This window comes from Saccopteryx bilineata, chromosome 1, assembly GCF_036850765.1.
Source record: "Saccopteryx bilineata isolate mSacBil1 chromosome 1, mSacBil1_pri_phased_curated, whole genome shotgun sequence".
Classification (NCBI taxonomy): Eukaryota; Metazoa; Chordata; class Mammalia; order Chiroptera; family Emballonuridae; genus Saccopteryx; species Saccopteryx bilineata.
The window spans coordinates 354,881,056-354,902,122 of NC_089490.1; the positions used below are offsets into that span (position 1 = coordinate 354,881,056).

The 21,067-nt window shown below is 36.1% G+C and overlaps 1 protein-coding gene across 1 annotated transcript in view; it reads right to left on the bottom strand.

The window, feature by feature from the left end:
* STK33 (serine/threonine kinase 33) overlaps positions 1–21,067 on the bottom strand; it is a 109,609-nt gene that overhangs the window by 65,699 nt on the left and 22,843 nt on the right. The window contains exons 5-10 of the mRNA XM_066252800.1: positions 19,485–19,623; positions 15,819–15,907; positions 13,897–13,978; positions 5,742–5,817; positions 1,153–1,265; positions 630–715 (exon numbers count right to left, since the gene is read on the bottom strand). Of these exons, the coding sequence (XP_066108897.1) occupies positions 630–715; positions 1,153–1,265; positions 5,742–5,817; positions 13,897–13,978; positions 15,819–15,907; positions 19,485–19,623 (585 nt within the window). The remainder of the gene's footprint in view (positions 1–629; positions 716–1,152; positions 1,266–5,741; positions 5,818–13,896; positions 13,979–15,818; positions 15,908–19,484; positions 19,624–21,067) is intronic.

The window sequence follows — 21,067 nt, forward strand, 5'->3', positions numbered from 1 at the left end:
GTTTCCACCTAAAAGTTAGGATCTTCATTACCACACAGGACAACAAATATTGAGAGCTAAGTCGCAGTCTCTTCCAAAGTTCCTATTGTTCTGGGTACAGGGATACAAAGATCAGTAAGACATAGGGTCTAGGCTCAAGGAATCTAGTCTAATGGGGGAAAAGCAATATGTAAATGAATAATTAATCAAGATTTCAAGCTAGGCAACAGCCACTGCTAGAGGACACTGACTTTTCTGAGTCCCCAAAGAGTCTCTGCATCCAAAGAGTTAAAAAGAAGTGGAAGGTTCCAGTGCTTACTAAACTGTACAGACTCTTCAATATTCCACAGTTTTAATAACGGATATTTCTCAGCTCCATTCTACTGGACTTCATACCTTCATGACATGAAGCAAAGCAAAGTTCATCTACATCTCTATAAATATGTATAAGCAACTGTGGTAATAATTTTAACAGTTTGAAAACACCCACCTCAGAAGTGTGTCATGACTCAATAATTTTTTTAACTTGTCAGAAGATGAGACAAATTGACTATTTAAAAAAATACTATATATAAACCATGAAGCCAAATGAAAAGAAACAAACAATGGTAGAACATCTACCAGAAAATAAAAGTCATACTGTAACTTACTGTGAGCCACTGGTTATCTAATAGTTCCTTAGCTGTCATTCTGTGAGCAGGATCTACTTTCATAAGTTGTTTCAGAGCACTTTTAGCTGCAAATAAAGGAAAACCCCAAATGTCTTATTTGTCTTAACTATAATTAATAACATACAATTTCCAATTTATTTAGAATTAGGGTCTGTATTACATGAAGGAAAGATGCCAATTATAAAACAAATAGCTTCGGTGTAAATGGCTAAGAAACAAAGTTTAAGGCCACTAGTGAGGCCTTAGCTTTTTATTCTATAGTAAAACTTAACTAGATAATCAGCAAATCTCCTCTTTAATTTTTACTATGTATTTTCTGTTTTGGTTGGAAGTTTTGACTTTAACAATCACAGTGAAGCTATCACTATTCCCATAAGTAAATAGAGCTATTTATGCAAGTAAATTTAAATGACTAAACAGAGCTTTAAAGTATTTAAATTACTAGGAAACTTTCTTATATTATGTATATTTGCTTTAGGAAATAATAACAAATCTATATTACCACAATCACTTATGGAATCCCAAACTGGATCATCAAAATGTAGTTCGCCCTTTCTTATTAACTCAAAAAGCTTGAGTTCTGAGTTTGCCATAAAGGGCGGTTCTCCACATAATCTACAACAAAAGCAATTGTTTTCTTTAGTTGTTTTTTTTAAAAATCAAAATAAGGCTATTAAAAATTAAGTTTCTACAAGAATTGAAAGTCGTGGTGCTTCATATTTATGAAAAGAACAGGAAGGACAGAAATAAAGATATTGAAACTGTTAAAGGTTTTGCTTACCTTGGTTCAGACATCAATTCAAATGGAGACTACACTTGAAACCTACATAATTTTATTAACCAATGTCACCCCAATGAATTCAATTAAAATTAAAAAAAATTTTTTAATGGAGACTGCAGCTAAGAAATCAAGAAAAGACTGAGACTTGAAAAGGCAGAATTGTAAGAATCAGGAAAGATCATCAGGTGCAACGATGTGTCACTAGAGACCAAGGCTAAGCTTACTCACACTCTTACATTCCCAATCACTGTGCATGGATGTGAAAGCTGGACAGTGAAGAAGGCTGGTAGGAAAAGAAATTAATTCATTTGAAATATGAGGTTGGACAAGACCTCTACCGATACCCTGAACTACCAGAAAGATTAACAAGTGGGTCCTAGAACAAATTTAACCTGATACACTGCTGAAGGCAAAAATGACAAAACTGGAGCTGTCCTACTTCAGGCACATCTTTAGAAGGTATGGGCTCTGGAAAAGACAACAATGCTTGGGAAAACTGAAGGCAGCAGGAAAAGAAGAAAACCAAATATGAAATGGATTGACTGCAAAAGGAGCCATAAGCATATGCTAAGTCTACAGGAGCAGAGCAGGGCTGCTGAGGACAGAAAATCATGAACATCACTCATTCATAGGATCTCCATGGGTCAGAGCCAACTCAACAGCATAAAACACACACATAGGAAGAGGTGGGTGGGCACCTCTCTGGATGTGGAAATGGAAGAAAGAGGTTTTGCGAGATCAACGCTAGGCTCTTGTATACATTGAAACCTCCGGATCTGCAAATGACTCAAAGTTTTTCCAGGTGGGGAAAACACTATGCTTAAAAGGGGTTAAAATACAGGAAGATGTGTACACAGTAATAGTTGCAGATAACAGCACAGACCCCAAATTAAACTTATAAAAAATATATAGTGAGTTAAGAGTCTAATAAGACTTAGAAGAGTCTAAATGACCATGTAAGAGTTTTATCCATGGTAAAAATACAATAAAAATGTTAGTAAGACTAAACCAAGAATAACCCTGGAAATGTCTATAGTCTCTGATCAAAGAAAAAAATGCATTAAAATGACCGCAACTCTTCAAAAATAGTATATAAAATGAAGATGGTCTGGATGAGAAAAATTAGATGATGATAATTTGACCCGTCAGTCTGAAAGGAGGAAAGCTGAGTATACATAATGATCAACACCAGTCAAGCCACAAGCAGTATGTACAGAATAAACGTGAGCATATTTGCCCATTCTTGATTATAGGAAGTATAAGTTGTTAGAATCTTTTAAAAGGAAAAACTGTACTATACTTCATTAAGAGCGTGGCAAGCTCTTCAGTAAATAATCCAGTCCAAAATTACAAAAACATGCTTAAAAGTTGAGTTCAGTTCTTCATAATATATCTCAACAAAAGTTAGCTGTCATTATTGTCAACCCCGACTTCTGAGAGCAACCCTGTATACAACAACCAGATTTTCCCAGTGCCAACCACACAGAAGTTGGGCCTGGACCCATCAGAGAGGCAATTCTGTATATCTATTCTTCAGCTCTCAAGATTGCATTTTTTTCCACTTTATTGCTGAAAGACTAAAATGGTATAATTCCATTATACTTCCCCAAATGCTGGTCTATTATGTACTGAAGTGTAATGATCTCTAAGTGTCTTAACAGTTAAATTTCTGCTGATCTTTTAGCTATGCTTTTCTTTAAGTTCTTAAAAAAAAAAAAAAACTTACCCATTAACATTTTTCTGAACAAGTCTAAATTTGATAAATATTTCACATGAAATGATAACGATGATTTTCCTAGGGAAAAAAAGTTGTTTGCCTCCTAGTAGTTTATTAAACTAGGCTGGACAATGTAGCTTTTCATTTACCAACAGGTTCTTAGTTAACAGATAAAAATTTACCAAATTGTTCTGCCAACTCCTATTTTAATACTTCTTATTTCTCCAGCTCATTCTGACCCTTCTCTCTGATCTTACTTACCTCACTATTATTTACTTTTAATATGCAATTTTTAAAAAGTCAGAAAAATGGTCTTATGAATAATTACTACCTATTATAACAAGTATAGGCCAGCAAAAGCTCAGCTCATTGAGTTTGTTAATAACCAGTGACATGCACATTTACAAATTTCTTAGCTGCTTCTGCACTGCCTGAATAGCATGCAACTATAGGTTAAGGGCTACGTTTTTAAAATTCCACTTTTTTTTTCTGTCCTTTGCAATTTTACTTACACAAGAATGTATCTAATGGTTGGTCAATCAGCAGCATGTGAAATTTTATGATAGCAATTTCCTGCACATGTAGAAAAGGAAATCCAAGACATGAAAAATGCCTCTTAAAGTGTTCCTATTACTTTCTGTTGCATTCATAGGAATCAAAACAGCAGAAGATATACCCACAAAGTGTATTTATGTTAATTTCACCTTGAGAAAGTATGTTATCATTGTCCAATTAAGTAGAAATAAATCAGGAGTAACTGATCAACAAGAAAATAGCCCCCCTGGAGAAGGTAATGTGTTTGTGCCCTTGGTGAAGGAAATTATCTATAAGACCACTGGGCTCAAGGAGATTAATGAATAGGCACTGATTAGCTAAGTAGGAGTCTACTGTAAAGAAAAAAAGGATGTCATTTGTGATGCTATGCAGCCATGCTCTGAAGCAGGAAAATTAAAACTATACCTTTAAGAAAGAGAAATTTTTTAACATATTAATATAATATCACTTTCCTTAACATCAAATTCAAACTAAGAAGGCAGCAAACACATGAATTGTGTAACTGGATTATACATATGTTTGACTTGCATTGTCAAGTCTTGAGGGTATAAAACACAATGTTAGAATGTTTACACTTTTAATTAAAGACTAAAGCTCAGAATTTTTACAGCATGATTTCAACTAACACAAAACAATGATCAAAACTTTGTGAACACATTTATACTTTATGCATTCAAAGCAGTTAATGTATGTTGACCATCTGAATTACAGCTATAATCACATCATCCAATTTTCACTGCCTATGCATTCCATTTCACAAAACTATGAAAATGTAACTATTGTGTCAATATTTAGAAATGATCTGGAAGAGGCAGTACACAGTGAAATCTTTAATATAACCATAAAATTAATGTCGTATCAACATAAAAATGTTTATATTCACCATGAGACAGAACAGTGGTCACTAATTTTTCAGAATATCTCTGGGAAATTCACTTTAATTCAACAAATATATATATATATATATGGTGGACTCACTACATGCTTACTACTGTACCAAATACCAGGGATGCAAAGCTGCATAAAGATGTCTGTCCTTCATGGAATTTAGAGCAAGAAAAATAGATACAATACACATAATACAATAAATATGTTACAATTTTATAATCTAGTTTTTAAAAAAGGCTATGAAAACACAGAGGAGTGAACAATTAATTCTATCAAATTTACACATGTACAAAGCTTCCTGGTTAAACATTCTTACTTTATTTTTTTTCTTTCAGTGATACTGTTTTGCATGTATTTTTTGTATGTTGCCTTAAACCCTCTGGAAAAGTATACATAATAAGCAAGAGTAACTGCTGAGATAGAGTAGAAGTTAGGAAAATACTAGGGGTTCATGTTTGACCTGGGCACATCCAAGAAGGAAGGTCAGCAGAGAAGAAAGAAAACATTCCAGGCAGAAGGCCCTGAGTGAGCAAAGACCCAGAGGCATGCGCCACAGGGTTCCTGGCCTGACCTTCTGCCTGGTTAGTGCCCACTCATCACACCTGCCCTGGTCACGGAAGAGCTGTCATGCAGGTTCCCAGGACCTCCCTCTACCTGATGGGCTCTCAGTGAATCTCTTGAGAAAACACAAAGAAACTTGGTTTGTAGCAAAGGATCAGGGAATTTTTAAGGCAAGGTTTCCACTTGGCTCAGATCATGTAGTACATTGTGGCATTTACAGGTCAATGAAAAGTATAGCTGAAAGTCACAAATTTATAGTATTAAAAAAAGTCTAATATATGTATCTGACAACTAAGAGAGCTTTTAGAGTGACTTCCCAATCATTCTTTTAGTCAATTTAAAGAAACTGTATTTTGCCTGACCTGTGGTGGTGCAGTAGATAGAACGTCGACCTGGGATGCTGCTTGCCTGGTCAAGGAACATATGGAAGTTGATGCTTCCTGCCCCCCCCCCTTCTCTCTCTCTCTCTCCCTACTCTCTAAAATAAATAAAAATCTCAAAAAAACCTTATTTCATTTTAATTTAAAGTCTACATGATTTTACTGTTAGAAATATTCATTTTAAACTGTACATTTAGCAGGCTACTTACAACATGTACGTCATGACACCTATGCTCCAAATGTCACACTGCTGACTATAATAGTGGGCATTGATAACTTCAGGGGCTGCCAAACAAGCAGAAATAAAATAATATTAATAATACAATAAATGACTTTTAGATGCTTAAACACAAAGCATGAAGAATATGCTGATGTGCTGTAATTTATTCCCCCACAGGGAAAAAAGGAACCAACAGCAGATGTTAAATGAATAATGCACAGGCCTTAACAATTGATGTCACTGTATCCTCACTCCTGTCATTTAGCTTCTAATGGAACGATGGCACAAGCTGTGTAACTAAATGCATGACTATTCTTCATTCCTTTGGAATTGTTAAGAAGTGATTTGCCAAGATTGTGTAGTTACAGTAGAAGACAACAATATCTCAGTTCTTTTCCAAAAATAGAATTCAATACATGCCTTAAGTGGATATGATTTAAAGCAAACCCTATATGTGGAACTCTGGATTCACAGAAAAACTAAGATAAATGGTTATAAATCACTTTAGTAAAATAATAATAACATCACAGCACTCCTATGACAGAACATGAATTATTTTCCGTGTTGTCTAAATGAGAAAGCTGAGACAAAGAGAGAGCTCCTGCAACGTGACTGGATCAAAAAGCCAATTAGTCACAGTCCTCCTGACTCCCAACTCTGCTTCTCACTTTACAACGTGTTCACAACGGGGTTCCTTTAAACAATCTTTTCAAAGTAGAACTTTTTTTTTAAACTTTAAGGTAACATATTTTTAATAAATAGATTTTCTTATAATGGCTGGCTTTTAAGGATGTTACATATGATATTTCAGAAATATGTCTATTGTACCTTTACAGCAAGCAATAAAACATCTTTCTTTAAGGAAAAAGGAAGATTAGAAGAGTTATCAATATGAAAATAAAAGATACGTATATATTTCAATAGAACTTTAACATTTACAAAGTACTTTTGTTTAAATTATGCTAAGAATCTTGTGAGATGGGTATGTATTTTTTTTATTTTTTTTAGAAAATTAAATTTAACAAGGTGACTTTGATCAATAAGAGTAGATAGGTTTCAGGTAAACGTTTCCATAGCATTTGAACTACTGATTAGGTTGTATACCCATCACCCAACGTCAAATCGTTTTCCATCACCTTGTATTTGTCCCTCTTTACACCCTTCCCCCACCCCTCCCCTGGATCCTCCTCCCCTAGATAACCACTTCACTTTTATCTATGTCCATGAGTCTCATATTTATATCCCACCTATGTGTGAAGTCATATAGTTCTTAGCTTTTTCTGATTTACTTATTTCACTCAGTATAATGTTCTCAAGGTCCATCCATGTTGTCATAAATGGCAATATGTCATCATTTCTTATGGCTGAGTAGTCTTTCATTGTATATATGGACCACAGCTTCTTTATCCAATCCTCTATTGAGGGACATTTTGGTTGTTTCCATGTCTTGGCCACTGTGAACAATACTGCGAAGAACATGGGGGTGCATGTGTCTTTATATACCAATGCTTTCAAGTTTTGGGGAGTAGAAATCCAGTAGAGGGATTGCTGGGTCATATGATAGTTCTACTCTTAATTTTTTGAGGAAGCACCATACTTTCTTCCATAATGGTTGTACTAATTTGCATTCTCACCAGCAGTGAATGAGGGTTCCTTTATCTCCACAGCCTCTCCAACACTTGTTATTACCTATCTTGTTGATAATAGCCAATCTAACAGGTGTGAAGTGGTATCTTATTGTAGGTTTTTTGTTTTTGGGGGGGTTTTATTCAATGAGAGGAGGAGAGGCAGAGAGACAGACTCCCACATGCTCTCTGACCAGGATCCGCCCAGCACGTCCACTAGGGGTGATGCTCTGCCCATCTGGGGCGTTGCTTCATTGCTCAGTAATGGAGCTCTTCCCAGCGCCTGAGGTGGAGGCCATGGAGCCATTCTCAGTACCTGAAGCCAACTTGCTCCAATCGAGCCATGGCTGCAGGAAGGGAAGGGAGAGAGAGAGAGACAGAAGTAAGAAGGGGGAGGGGTGGAGAAGCAGATGGGCACTTTTCCTGCATGCCCTGACCAGGAATTGAACCCGGGACTTCCACACACTGGGCCAATGCTTTACCACTGAGCCAACCAACCAGAGCCCTTATTGTAGTTTGTATTTGCATTTATGAAATAGCTATTAAAGATGAACATCTTTTCATGTATCTGTTGGCCATTTGTATGTCTTCTTGGGTTCAGGTTCTCTCCCATTTTTTAATTGGATTGTTAGCTTATTTGTTGCTGAGCTTTGTGAGTTCTTTATGAAGCCAGAGGTATCACACTACTTGACTTCAAATTGTACTATAGAGCCACAATAACCAAAACAGCACGGTATTGGCAGAAAAACAGACATGCAGACCAATGGAACAGAATCGAGATCCTAGAAATACAACTACATATATAAGGACAAATAATATTCAACAAAGGAGCCAAAATACTCCATGGAAAAAAGAAAACTTCTTCAATAAATGGTGCTGGGAAAAATGGAGAGCCACATGCAAAAAATAAAACTCAACTACAGTTTGTCACCTGCACAAAAATTAATTCAAAATGAATCAAAGACCTAAATATAAGATCTGAAACAATAAATTACATAAAACATAGGAATTAAACTAATGGATCTTGGCCATAGAGAACAATTTATGAATTTGACCCCAAAGGCAAGGGAAGTAAAGGCAAAAATAAAAGAATGGGACTATATCAAATGAAAAAAGCAAACAGCAAAAGAAACAAACAGTTTCTTTTGCACAGCAAAAGAAACAAACAGTTCTGATAAAGGGTTAATATTCAAAATATAGATGGGTATCAATGAGGAGACCAAGGTTCAGATATATTAGTGACTTGCCTAAAATTACAAAGGTGTTTTCATTTTAGAGAACAGTTTTAATCTCCCTCACCTATATACATTCATATACATGCACCTTTTATAACTACTAAAAGCAAGTAGAATTTCATTTCCTCTTCCAATTGTTAAATGAGCTAAAAAATAACCAAAAATATTCAAAGATAAACAGAAGAAATAATGAGAAAATATTCTACTATAGATAATTAACTAATTGAATAATTAGTCTCCGAATCATTGAAAATTAACTAATACTATTTTCTTTTAAGCAACTACTTGTATTCTGTAACTCTACTTAAACTCTGAATATGGCATCATTAAAATTCAAGTTGCTTTATGGCCCCATGTCTATGACAAGGGCAAATTCTGGACATAGATTCCATGAAGAATCTCCATATAGATGCATCACACACACAGCAGGGGCCCAATTCCTGGTCCTCACTCTTTCAGAGTCATCTTAATTATCAGGGGCATTTTCACTGCACTGTCATCACAGCTCTCACAGGGAGTCAGAGGCCAGAATAACTGTGCCAAGGAGCCATTTAGAAAGTCAGCAAAGCTCTACAAACCATCTGTCTTCTCTCTTGTTCTCTCACTTGTTATCAGTGTAGACAACTAATAAGCAGGCATAAAACTCAGGGTGCTTGGATATATTTCTCCATATACTATAGACCAGATGTCTTTTTTCCAACAGGAGGATTTAAACAGAATCTAAAGTAGCTTTTCCGAAATAAGATGAAATGATTTCGAAACGTCACGCATCAAATAGGGGGGAAAATGAAGTATACTCCTCAGCAAAAAATAAAAAAACCCCAAAACTACGAATATGTCTAAAAGTCATTACATGGAACAGACAAAAGAATATATACTATATGATTTAATTTATATAAAGTTTTAGATAACCCTAACCCTAACCCTATGGTGACAGAAATCATATGTGGTTGTTGGGGTCTAGAAAACAAACATTACATTCACATGAGCAGCAAACACATCATAACTATCTAGAAAAGTCTAAAAGCACTTCTAAATAATTCTTGAATTAAAGAAGAAGACTAAAACTAATATTATTATAGACTATTGAGAAATAGCCTTTATTTATTTTTGCCTTTACTTTTCTTGCCTTTGGGGTCAAATTCATAAATTGTCTTCTACGGCCAAGGTCCATGAGTTTAGTCCCTATGTTTTCTTCCATGCATTTTATTATTTCAGAACTTATATTTAGGTCTTTGATCACAAATTGTAGTCAAGTTTCATTCTTTCGCATGTGACTTTCCAATTTTCCCAGCACCATTTATTGAAGAGGCTTTCTTTTCTCCACTATGTGTTTTTGGTTCCTTTGTTGAAGATTATTTGCTCATATATATGTGGTTTTATTTCTGGGCTCTCAATTCTGTTCCATTGGTCTGTATATCTGTTTTTCTGCCAATGCCATGCTGTTTTGATAATCATGGCTCTAAACTAAATAACTTCTGCACAGAAAAAGAAATTGACAACAAAATAAACAAGCAGTCAACGAATTGGGAGATGACATTTGCAAACAACAGCTCTGATAAGGGGTTAATATCCAAGATATGTAAAAAACTCACAAAGCTCAGCAACAAACAAGCAAACAATTTAATTTAAAAATGGGGAGAGGACCAGAATAGACATTTCTCCCAAGAGAACATACAAATAGTCAACAGATATATGAAAAGATGCTCATCTTCACTAGCTATTGGAGAAATGCAAATTAAAACTACGATGAGATACCACATCATACCTGTTAGATTCACTGTTATCAACAAGACAGGTAATAATAAGTATTGGAGAGGCTGTGGAGAAAAAGAAACCCTCATTCACTGCTGATGGGAATGTAAATTAGTACAACTATTATGGAAGAAAGTATGGTGCTCCCTCAAAAAATTAAGAATAGAATTACCAAATGACCCAGCAATCCCTCTACTGAGTAACTACCGCAAAAGCTCGAAAACATTGGTACATAAAGACACATGCACCCCCATGTTCATTGCAGCATTATTCACAGTGGCCAAGACATGGAAACAACCAAAGTACCCCTTGACAGAGGGTTGGATAAAGAAGATGTGGTCCATATATACAATGGAATACTACTTAACCATAAGAAATTATGACATAGTGACATTTACGACAACATGGGTGGACCTTGAGAACGCTATACTGAGTGAAATAAGTAAATCAGAAAAAGCTAAGAACTGTATGATTTCATACATAGGTGGGATATAAAATTGAGATTCATGAACATAGATAAAAGTAAAGTGGTTACCAGTGGGAGGGAGACATAGGGGAGGGGGTGGGGGAAGGGCATGAGTGGAAGGGTGTAAAGAGGAACAAATATAAGGTGTGAAAAATGATTTGACTTTGGGTGATGGGTATACAACCTAATCAACAGTTCAAATGCTATAGAAATGTTAACCTGAAACCTATGTACTCTTATTGATCAAAGTCACCCTGTTAAATTTAATTTTCTAAATAAAACATTTCAAAAATAGCCTATATAATTCATACACTGTATATTACAAAAGAAATTATCAAAGAAGTACTCAGAGGAAAATATATAATCTTAAATGCATTTGTTAGAAAATAAGAAGACTGAAAATATATAAGCATTTAGCTTAAGAAGTCAAAAAATAAACCAAAAGAAAGTAGAAAAAAAGACCTTCAGAAAGGTAAAAGCAGAGATTAATAAAAAAAAAAAAAAACTAAATAACATTAGACTTGAGCTGATTCTTTAAAACCCCAATAAATTGACCTAACCACTAACAAATATGAACAAGAAAAGAAAATGGTTAGTATTATTATAAGAGCTAAAATTGAGCACCAAGTGCCAGGTACTGTACTGATCTCTTTACCTGTATTTTCTCTTTTAATTGTATCAACCGGATAAGTATTATTACCCTCCTAAATACATCCTCTCCCCTTCCCTGTTTTATTTTTCTCCCTTAGCACATTTCTCTAATACATCAGCTATTTTACTTATTTATCTTATTTAATGTTTTTGCCAGCATGACATTTTAATATTTTATTCACTGTTGTATTTCAAGTATCTAGACTAATGTCTGTCACAAGAAAAAACTTCAAAATTTTTTGATCAGTGAGTGACATAATTGCCATTATGTGTTACAGAAATTGCACCAAAAGCAGTTGTTTGCCCAGGGTTAATCAGATAGTAAGAAACAAAACTGAAATCATGAGTTAGCCAGGTGACATCAGAGGCCGTATTACCAATGTTATATCATCCTGCCTTCTTAAAAAACATTGGGAACCAATAGGGGGCTATCACCACAAATACACAGGAGATTCTGAAAATGACAAGTAAGTATATTTGCATTTTTATGACAATAAAATATAAAATCTCAATGTAATAAATAATTTTCTAAAAAACATAAATTATGAAAGCCATTCAAAAAGATGTAGAAACTTGAATTACCTAGAAGAAATTGAAAATATAAGTAGAAAGTTCATCCCCTAACGTGTACCAGGACCAAATATTTTAAGGGGAAATTTCATCAAACTAATGAATAGATCATGTCTACTACTTAAATGGCACATGAACATATAAAAAGTGAAAATGTTTTACTTTTTAAATGAGGCTAGCATAACCCTAACATCAAACAGACAAGGGCAGCACAAAAGAAAGCAAGCTACATTCATAGCTCCTAAATAAAGTGGAGAAACACAGAATACAGCAGTATGTTAAACCAAGTGCGGTTTAATCCACTTGGTTTAAGTGCAAGGATTGTTCAACAGTTTTAAAAGTCATTAATGTTACTTCATTAATAAACTTAAGGAGAAAAAATACATGATCATCTCGATAGGTACAGATTTGACTAGACATGTCATCAGAGAAGCTATATAAATAAGTAATAAGTACATGAGAAGATGCTCAACATCACTGATCATCAGGGTAATGCAAATTGAAACCACAATGAGATACTACTTCACACCCACTAGAATGGCTATAATTTAAAAAGACAGGTAATATCAAGTGTCAGCAAGGATGTGAATAAATTGAAACACTCATACATTGCAAGTAGAAAGGTAAAATGTTACAGCCACTTTGGAAAATCATTCAGCAGTTTCTTGAAAATTTAAACATAAATAATATATGACCCAGCAATTTCACTCCTAGCTAGCTACACAAAGAAAATAAAACCATATGGCCATATATACACTTGTACATGAATGTTCGTAACAGCATTATTCATAACAGTCCCAAACTGGAAACATCACCGCGCTCACCAGCTAACAAACGGGTAGACAGCTTGTGGCATATCCATACAATGGCAACTGTTCAACAACGTAATGGGACAGTCTACAGATACATTCTGCAAGATACACCTCAAAACATGAGGCGGAGGGAAAGAAGCCAGACATAAAGGACTATGTATTGTACAGTTCCATTTACAAAGAATGTTCAAAAAGGCAAATCTAGAGAGACAAGATTACTGGTTATCCAGGGCTGGGATGGGCTTGAAATTGAATGCAAAAAGGCATGAGGCAATTTTGTGGGGTAGAACTGTTCTAAATCTAAATTATGGTGATGGTTGCACAACTCTGTGAATGTATGAAAAATCATTGACTATGGAACTGAAATTATACTTTAAAAACAGTCAAGCTGTTGCCTGACCTTGGCGGCACAGTGCATAGAGTGTTGACCTGGAATGCTGAGGTCATCCGTTCGAGACCCTGCTCTTGACCATCTGAGACCCAGTCATACGAGGCCCCATCAAGGCACATATGAGAAGCAACTACAAGTTCATGCTTCTGCTCCTCCCCCCACCTTGCCTTTCTCTCTCTCTCCTGTCTCTAAACGGTCAATAAATAAAATCTTTAATAAATAAATAAGTAAAGCTGTTAAAATCACATTTAGAAAAATGAGAAATTGTTATTTTACAAATATATTTAATCAGTATTCTTTAGGAACAACTATTTGATGACAATGGAATTGAATAAATATGAAAAGCAAAACACACACACATGATTTTAGCATGAATTAACAAAAACAGTAAATTAGTTTGGGGTATGATTACTTAAGAGAAATAAACAACTATAAGAAGAGCTCAGAGAAATCATAAACACTGCAATCTTTGAAGAGAAAAACTATGAAAAAAACCTAAAATAACTGAAATTATTTAACCTAAAAAAGAAGAAAAGGTAGCTGGATCAGGGCCTTTAAGTCATAATGGCAAAATCAAAAACAAATTGCTCGAGTTTCAATCCACATTACTTATTCTAAGTTTTAGGTCTACTAACTCACCCATATAGATAGGAGTCCCACACGTGGTCTGCAGCATGACTTCACTCCGGCCATGCTTCACCGCCAAGCCAAAATCGGTCACCTGAAAGAATGAACTCCGTTACCTGTCTCCTGTCCCTGAGGGCACTCATTCTTGAGGTAGGATTCACTTAATTCAGAGGTCCTCAAGGATAGAGCTTCTTTACTTGTATTACCAATAAGGACCTTGCTTCCCCTCCCCGCCTACCCCTCCCTCTCTGTGAAGAAGAAACCTGGTAAAGAGAACCTTGGGTTCTCAAGTCTTAAGAAAACAACTAGGGTGTTGATGGTTCATTCCCTCTAATTAAACTCACCAGTTCAACATGAAAAGTTGCATCTTGAGAGAAGGCATCTAACATTTTCCTTCCTTTTTTATTTTGCATTTAACTTTTTTTCAAATAAAAGTTATTTTTAAGAAGTTCTTTCACTTTAAAATAGATTCTGGCCATATTATGTTTCTTTTTCTGATACTTAAGCTATGTTCCAGTTTAAAGCACTGTTATAATTGCAAATCACTATCCTTTTCAGTGCTCACAGAAACTCCCCCTTTTTATAATTATTTGAAAAACATTATCTCTGGTAAATACTATCTTTTCTTTATTATTTCCTTTGTGTTTCTAGAGCGTACTAATGAAAACAATGACTACACTATTAAAAACTACAAGAAGCAAATTACAAGGGAAAAAATCCACTGTAACTACAAATACACGGGAGGACTACTGCTGCAGCTGCAGTCTTTCCGCTCAATTCTAAATCTTGGTCATTAAACATTTGGTTATTAAATATTCAGTATGCGCCCTTGGTATTGTCTCCCAAGTTGGAACAGCCTTGGGCTGAAAGCAGAAAACAGGCACATTTATTGATCATACAACCAAAGATAGGTTGTCGGTCCATAGACAATGCATGTGAAGTTTCCAGTGCCTTAGAAGAAAATGTTCCTGTCGACACGTGGTACCACTATTCTTCTAAATAGATAAATCAGTTTCTCCAGGAGTTATCGCAATTACACCACTTGGAGTACTCTGATACATATCTTTCTCCACAAAAAAATCTATACAGATATCAAATAAACAAAAGGTTTCATATTTTAATTCAGTTCTTTGAAGACCTTTTATTCCTTCAGTCACCAAATATTAATTGAGCACATATTATGTTTCAGGCACTACTCCAAGTACCAACAGTGAATAATACATAATTCCTGCTTTCACGGAGTTTACAATGGAAATATTCAAGTACATTTACCCAGGTAAAACAACAATGCTGTTAAACCTATTTATGTTATAGGGATCTAGCATCTGCAACAGAGTGAGTTATCCACAGACATTTTATTCCTAAATTAACACATACACATATTTTGCAAGCAGCCACTATTCAAGTGCTAACTAGTAAATAATGTATCCTATCATTTATTTGACATTAAGGAATACTTAATTTGAATACATCTTTAAGAATAAACACTTGGCACATTAATTGTGCTTAGGATTTAAATATTAATACTGAGGAAAATTTTCAGTGAGAAACAAAGACTTTAGCATCAATTTAGTATGAAAGGCACAGCCAAGGTGTGTTTTTTTTCCTAAATCTGGGACACATTTACATCAAATTGCTAGGCATGATTTTGAAATTAATCAGAATTCAAAGCATCTGTTTGCTTGCTATTAACTAATGGTTTAGAATTATCCAAATGAATATGTTCTTTAAAACAATTCAACAGTACCACTTAATTTGTAAAATTATTCTTGTCAGTTATAACCTCTTTTATGAATTTTTTATTGGTTTATTGCCAGCCACTTATTTCTGGCTGCTCAAAGCTTCCAAATTGTATCTAAAAAAAGAATGTACTTTGCTACTTTTCTATCAAATTGTTCATAGGCAAATATTTATCACCATTTCTAGTATCTTACCTTTATGTTTAAGTTCATTTCATTGTTATCATCAATAAAGCTGCTTTTAACCATTATGTTTTCCAGTTTTAGATCTCTATGTACTATATCTACCAAGAAAATAAACAACATATCAAATGAAATGAATAATGGAAAAATAATTCAAGGGACACAAATAAAACAGTTAAATATATTTGGCAAATAATGTCCACTGATAAAATATTTGGGGTGGGTCAAGCATAATTCTGCTCTGTTCCATTTCCTTCTATTCAAATCGCTTTCTTTGTTTTTGTTTTCTTTTTTTTTTTTTAACATTTCTAACCTTACGAAGTCATTTTCTTTGATTCCCTTACCTCTCCCCATTCCCTTGCTGCCCCAGCTGGCTGCTGCTCTTCATGACCAGTGGCCTGACCAGTGTGGAAGAGGATCATGTCCAGGGTTAGTTGTTCCCAGGAGGGTGAGATAACCTTAGCTACAAGCCCAGGAAGGTTTCCCATGTCCTTAGATTACTTCTTTTCTTCTATGCATATGTTATTGCCAATATAAACAGTTAACATACTGCAACCTGGCTACATATGTACAAACAGTGCTTATTTCAGTATATAGGTATTTTTCTCTAACATCAGCACTCACTTTACTACTCTTTATATATGTTAAACAGAAACCAAACAAAAACCCTTGAGACACAAAATCTCCAGGTGAACACGTTGAACTTCAGGTAGAGTTTTTATGTACATGCAGAGAATTATGTACCAAGCACTTTCTTTGCAAATAACTGTTTGATTCATATGGGGAAATTGACCTTAGCATAACATTAGGCCTTTGGTTACCTGCCCTTGCAAAAATTGTTTCCCTCTGCCTATAAAGCCCTCCCTTTTTCTATCTGAGTTAGTATTCCTCAGTGCAACTTTGTTTCCCTTTCAAATCAAATGAAGCTCCTATGTTCCTTGTACTTGATATGTCAATTAGAGAAATTACCACATTGAATTACAATGTGTTCTATACTTGATTTTCCACCAGCCTGAATTTCTTAAGGAATAAGGGCCTTGTCTTTGTGTGAGTGTGTGTGTGTGTGTGTGTGTCAAAGACAGAGAGAGGGACAGAAAGAGAGAGACAGATAGGGACAGACAGACAGGAAAGGAGAGAGATGAGAAGCATTAATTATTTGTTGCAGCATCTTAGTTGTTTGTTGATTGCTTTCTCGTATGTGCCTTGACCGAGGGCAATAGCAGAGCAAGTGACCCCTTGCTCAAGCCAGCGACTTTGGGCTCAAGCCAACGACCTTGGGTTTCAAGCCAGCGACCAGGGGGTCATGTCTATGATCCCATGCTCAAGCCAGCAACCCCACGCTCAAGCTGGTGAGCCCACACTCAAGACTGCGACCTCTCTCCACTGTGCCGCCTGGTCAGGCTTTTGGGGGGGGCATGTCTTTTCATCTTTGCCATTCTAGGACTGACCACAGTGCAGTAGGTGCTCAGGAAATAGCTGCTGAATGAACCCCTGGGTTCCAGTACCAGCAGGGCCACACCTCACCATATCACTTCACCTCTCAAGAATAAAGTTTTCTCTCATCTATAAAATGAAAAGTTTCAAAACCTGGCCAGTTGGCTCAGTGGTAGAGTGTCAGCCCAGCATGTGGATTTCTCAGGTTTGATTCCCGGTCAGTGCACACAGGAGAAGCAACCATCTGTTTCTTCACCACCCCCCCTCCACCTATCTTTCTTCTTCTCCTGCAGCCATGGCTCGTTTGGAGCAAGTTGGCTCCAGGTGCTGAGGATGGCTTCCTGGTCTCTGCCTCAGGTGCTAAGAAGAGCTCAGTTGCTAAGCAACAGAGCAATGCTCCAGATGGCAGAGCATCACCCCTAGTGGCCTTGCCAGGTGGATCCCAGTTGGGCATATGCAGGAGTCTGTCTCTGCCTTCCCTCCTCTCACTGAATAAAAAATAAAATAAAATAAAATGAAAAGTTTCCAAAGTCGCATGTAAGCCAACTAGCCTTGAGAGGGAAAAAGAGGAAGGCCATGAGGAGAAGCAGCAGCAGTAACACCAAAGAACAGTAAAGCAATTAGAATAATTAGGCTACTTTTTAAATGTGGATTTTAAAGGAGTAAAACTACTCTGTGTGATACTATATTAGAGGATACATATCATTACACATTGGTCAAAACCCATAGAATGTACACCACCAAGAGTGATCCCAATGTGAAGTGTGGACTTTGGGTGATGATATGTCAGTGTAGGTTTATCAATTATAATAATGTGTCACTGTGTTGTGGGGTGCATGTATGGGCAGGGGGTATAACGGTATCTCCCATTTTTCAGAAGTTCATGTTACACCACTTCACTATCATAAAAGTCCTAGATTAGTACTTGTTTTCACTAACTAATAGAAATCCAGAGGATTTTTGCTTTTACAAAAAAATATGAAAAACAGGCCCTGGCTGGTTGGCTCAGTGGTAGAGCATTGGCTGGTGTGTGGATGTCCCAGGTTTGATTATAGTCAGGGTATACAGGGAGAAGTGGCCATCTGCTTCTCTACCCATACCCCTGCCTCTTCTCTCTCTCTCTCTAATCTCCTCCCACAGCCATGGCTCGATTGGTTGGAGCACATCAGCCCTAGATGCTGAGGATGGCTCCATGGAGCCTCCACCTCAGGCACTAAAAACAATAACTAGGTTGTGAGCATGGTCCCAGATGGGCAGAGCATCTGACCCAGACAGGGGTTGTCAGGTGGATCCCAGTCAGGGGGCATGCGAGAGTCTATCTCTCTATCTCCCCTACTCTTACTTGGAAAAAGAAGAAAAAATATGAAAAACAAAAATAGAAGTCAACATTTGTTTTGAAAGAGCTTTTACAGAGGCAGTGCACACACTGAGCGGTAGTAGTAGTACCACCTGGCTGTTTTCCTGGGAACTACACTCAGTATCGCAGCATTCAGCCCCCATAACTTTGAACTGTGTCTAAGGGCATCTGCCAAAGTTACTATTGGTTCCACTTGTAGAAAGGGAGTCCTTTTAGTCAGTATCCAGTAATGGAAAGTCTACTGCTGGATTGATGTCTATGCAAAATATGGTGTGTATTTATAATTTTGTCCCTGCTTTTACTGTGTTAGTGTGATTTGGTAGTTTATTTTGGGGGTCTGGGAACACTCAACAACTTTTCCATATACATTAATGGTGATTTTTTGTTTTACACCATTTTAGCTTATAAAAGGTTTCGTAGGTACACTCTGCTTTCAGATAATGGGGAAACCTGTGTGGAAAACCTCTGTAATTTCTGCTCAATTTGGCTGTGAATGTAAAACAACTCTAAAAAACAGAAACAGAAACAAAAGAAAATGCTGAGAATATATAATTTTAAATCATTAATATATAAATGTTTTTAGAAATTTCACTTTTATTATTGATTTGTCTACTTTCTATTTGATAACAGTAGCTACTTTTCAAACTGTTGAATAGAAATGTTCATAACTTCATCTTGTCCACGTACTTTGTAAATGTATACCTGTCTTGCTTCTAATTATAGTATCTATATATAAAGTTAAAAAGAAAAAATTTTTAATTTTAAAATAAAATCTTGCACACTAGTAGGCATTATTTCTGCATCTATGCATCCTGAATACCATTACACTTCAACAAAAGAGCTGTCTGAACCCGTGGCATCAATGACCTACACACTCGACTCCTTACCGTTGTTGTGAAGATACGCTATAGCTGATGCGACGCTCTGAATGATCCACCTTGTCTCATTCTCTGAGAAATGCCCTTTCCTAATTAGAATTTCTTTGAGTTCTCCATCCTCACAGAGCTCCATCACCAGGTACATTTTCTGACAATACATATATAAAAAGAGAGAGAGAGAGAAAATTATATAGGTGGGGATCTGGAACATGTTATATGTATATTACATACAGAGTAAAAATATCACAATCTTAATCACCAATCTATTAATTGAAAAATATTTATTATCTATCACATACATGATACTATGCAGAATACTGGGGGCCATGGAAGCATAAGACATAGTCTCTCCCCCCAAGGAGCTCTCAGTGTAGTAATAATTACAATTGTAAGTGTTCATAGAAGAGGCATGCCCAGAATTCTTTAAGATTGCAGAGGAGGGGGCATCTGCCTAAAGATCACTCACTAAGGCAGGTCTAGATGACTGAGAAGCAATAGAGGGGTAGAGAACAGGCAGAACCTGTAGTATTGTATTTGCAAACTACAGAACTTGAAATGACATTGGCTGCTATAAAAATAACAAATATCTGTGTTAACAGCATTGTGAATTTGGTTGAGCAGAGGAGTATGGAGTGGTGGTGAGGGCTGAGGCCAAAAAGAACAGGTTGATGCCAGGTTGCCAAGAGTCTTGGATATCACACCAAGGAGTTCAGAACATCTCGCCATGTGCAATAAGGAGCCCTGAAGACTAAGCTGGTGGCTGGAGTTGGGGGAAAGATCAGTGCTATTACCACTTTTGCATTTCTAAATGAACACTAACAGTAATGTGGAACAAGGCTCAGCAAGTTTTTTCTGTAAAGGCCAGAATCAGACAACAAATACTTTCAGCGTTATGGGCCACGCATCTCTTTTGTAACTACACAACTCTGCTGTTAGAGCATAAAAGCAATCATAAACAATACAACAAAACTTTATTTGTGGACTTTGAAAATGAATTTTCATATAATTTATGCATGTCTCTTTTAAATTTATTTCAACCATTTAAAAATGTAAAAGAAAAAAATTTTTTAACTTAGTTTAAGGGCAATAAAAATAATAGGCAGTACAGCAGATTTGGCCTGCACACTGTGGTATGCGGACCTGTCTATAGAGGGTACATGTGAGGTACACAATGGAGACAAGAAGTGAAAGAAGAAAAAGATATGAAAGAGACATAGGAGAAAGAAACAGCGGCCTTACTGACGAATTGGCTACGAGTGGTAAAAGTCATAGATGTAATGCCTCTTCTGTATTTGTGTTTCTGTTGATGCGTATTAAGATTACTTTAGATATTCCAACAGTCAAGTCATCTATTGAGTCAGAAAGACTCACAGTCAACTAAAATGCAAGTCTTTTTCATACCTATTACTATTCAGTCACAGAATACTCTTTCCATTTTCCATATTCATTCTATTCTATGCTGCTAGATTTTTTAGAGACAGAGACAGACAGGAAGGGAGAGAGATGAGAAGCATTAACTCATAGTAGCGTCATGTTAGTTTTCCATTGATTGATTCTCATATTGATTGTCTTGACTGTGGGGTTCTAGCCAA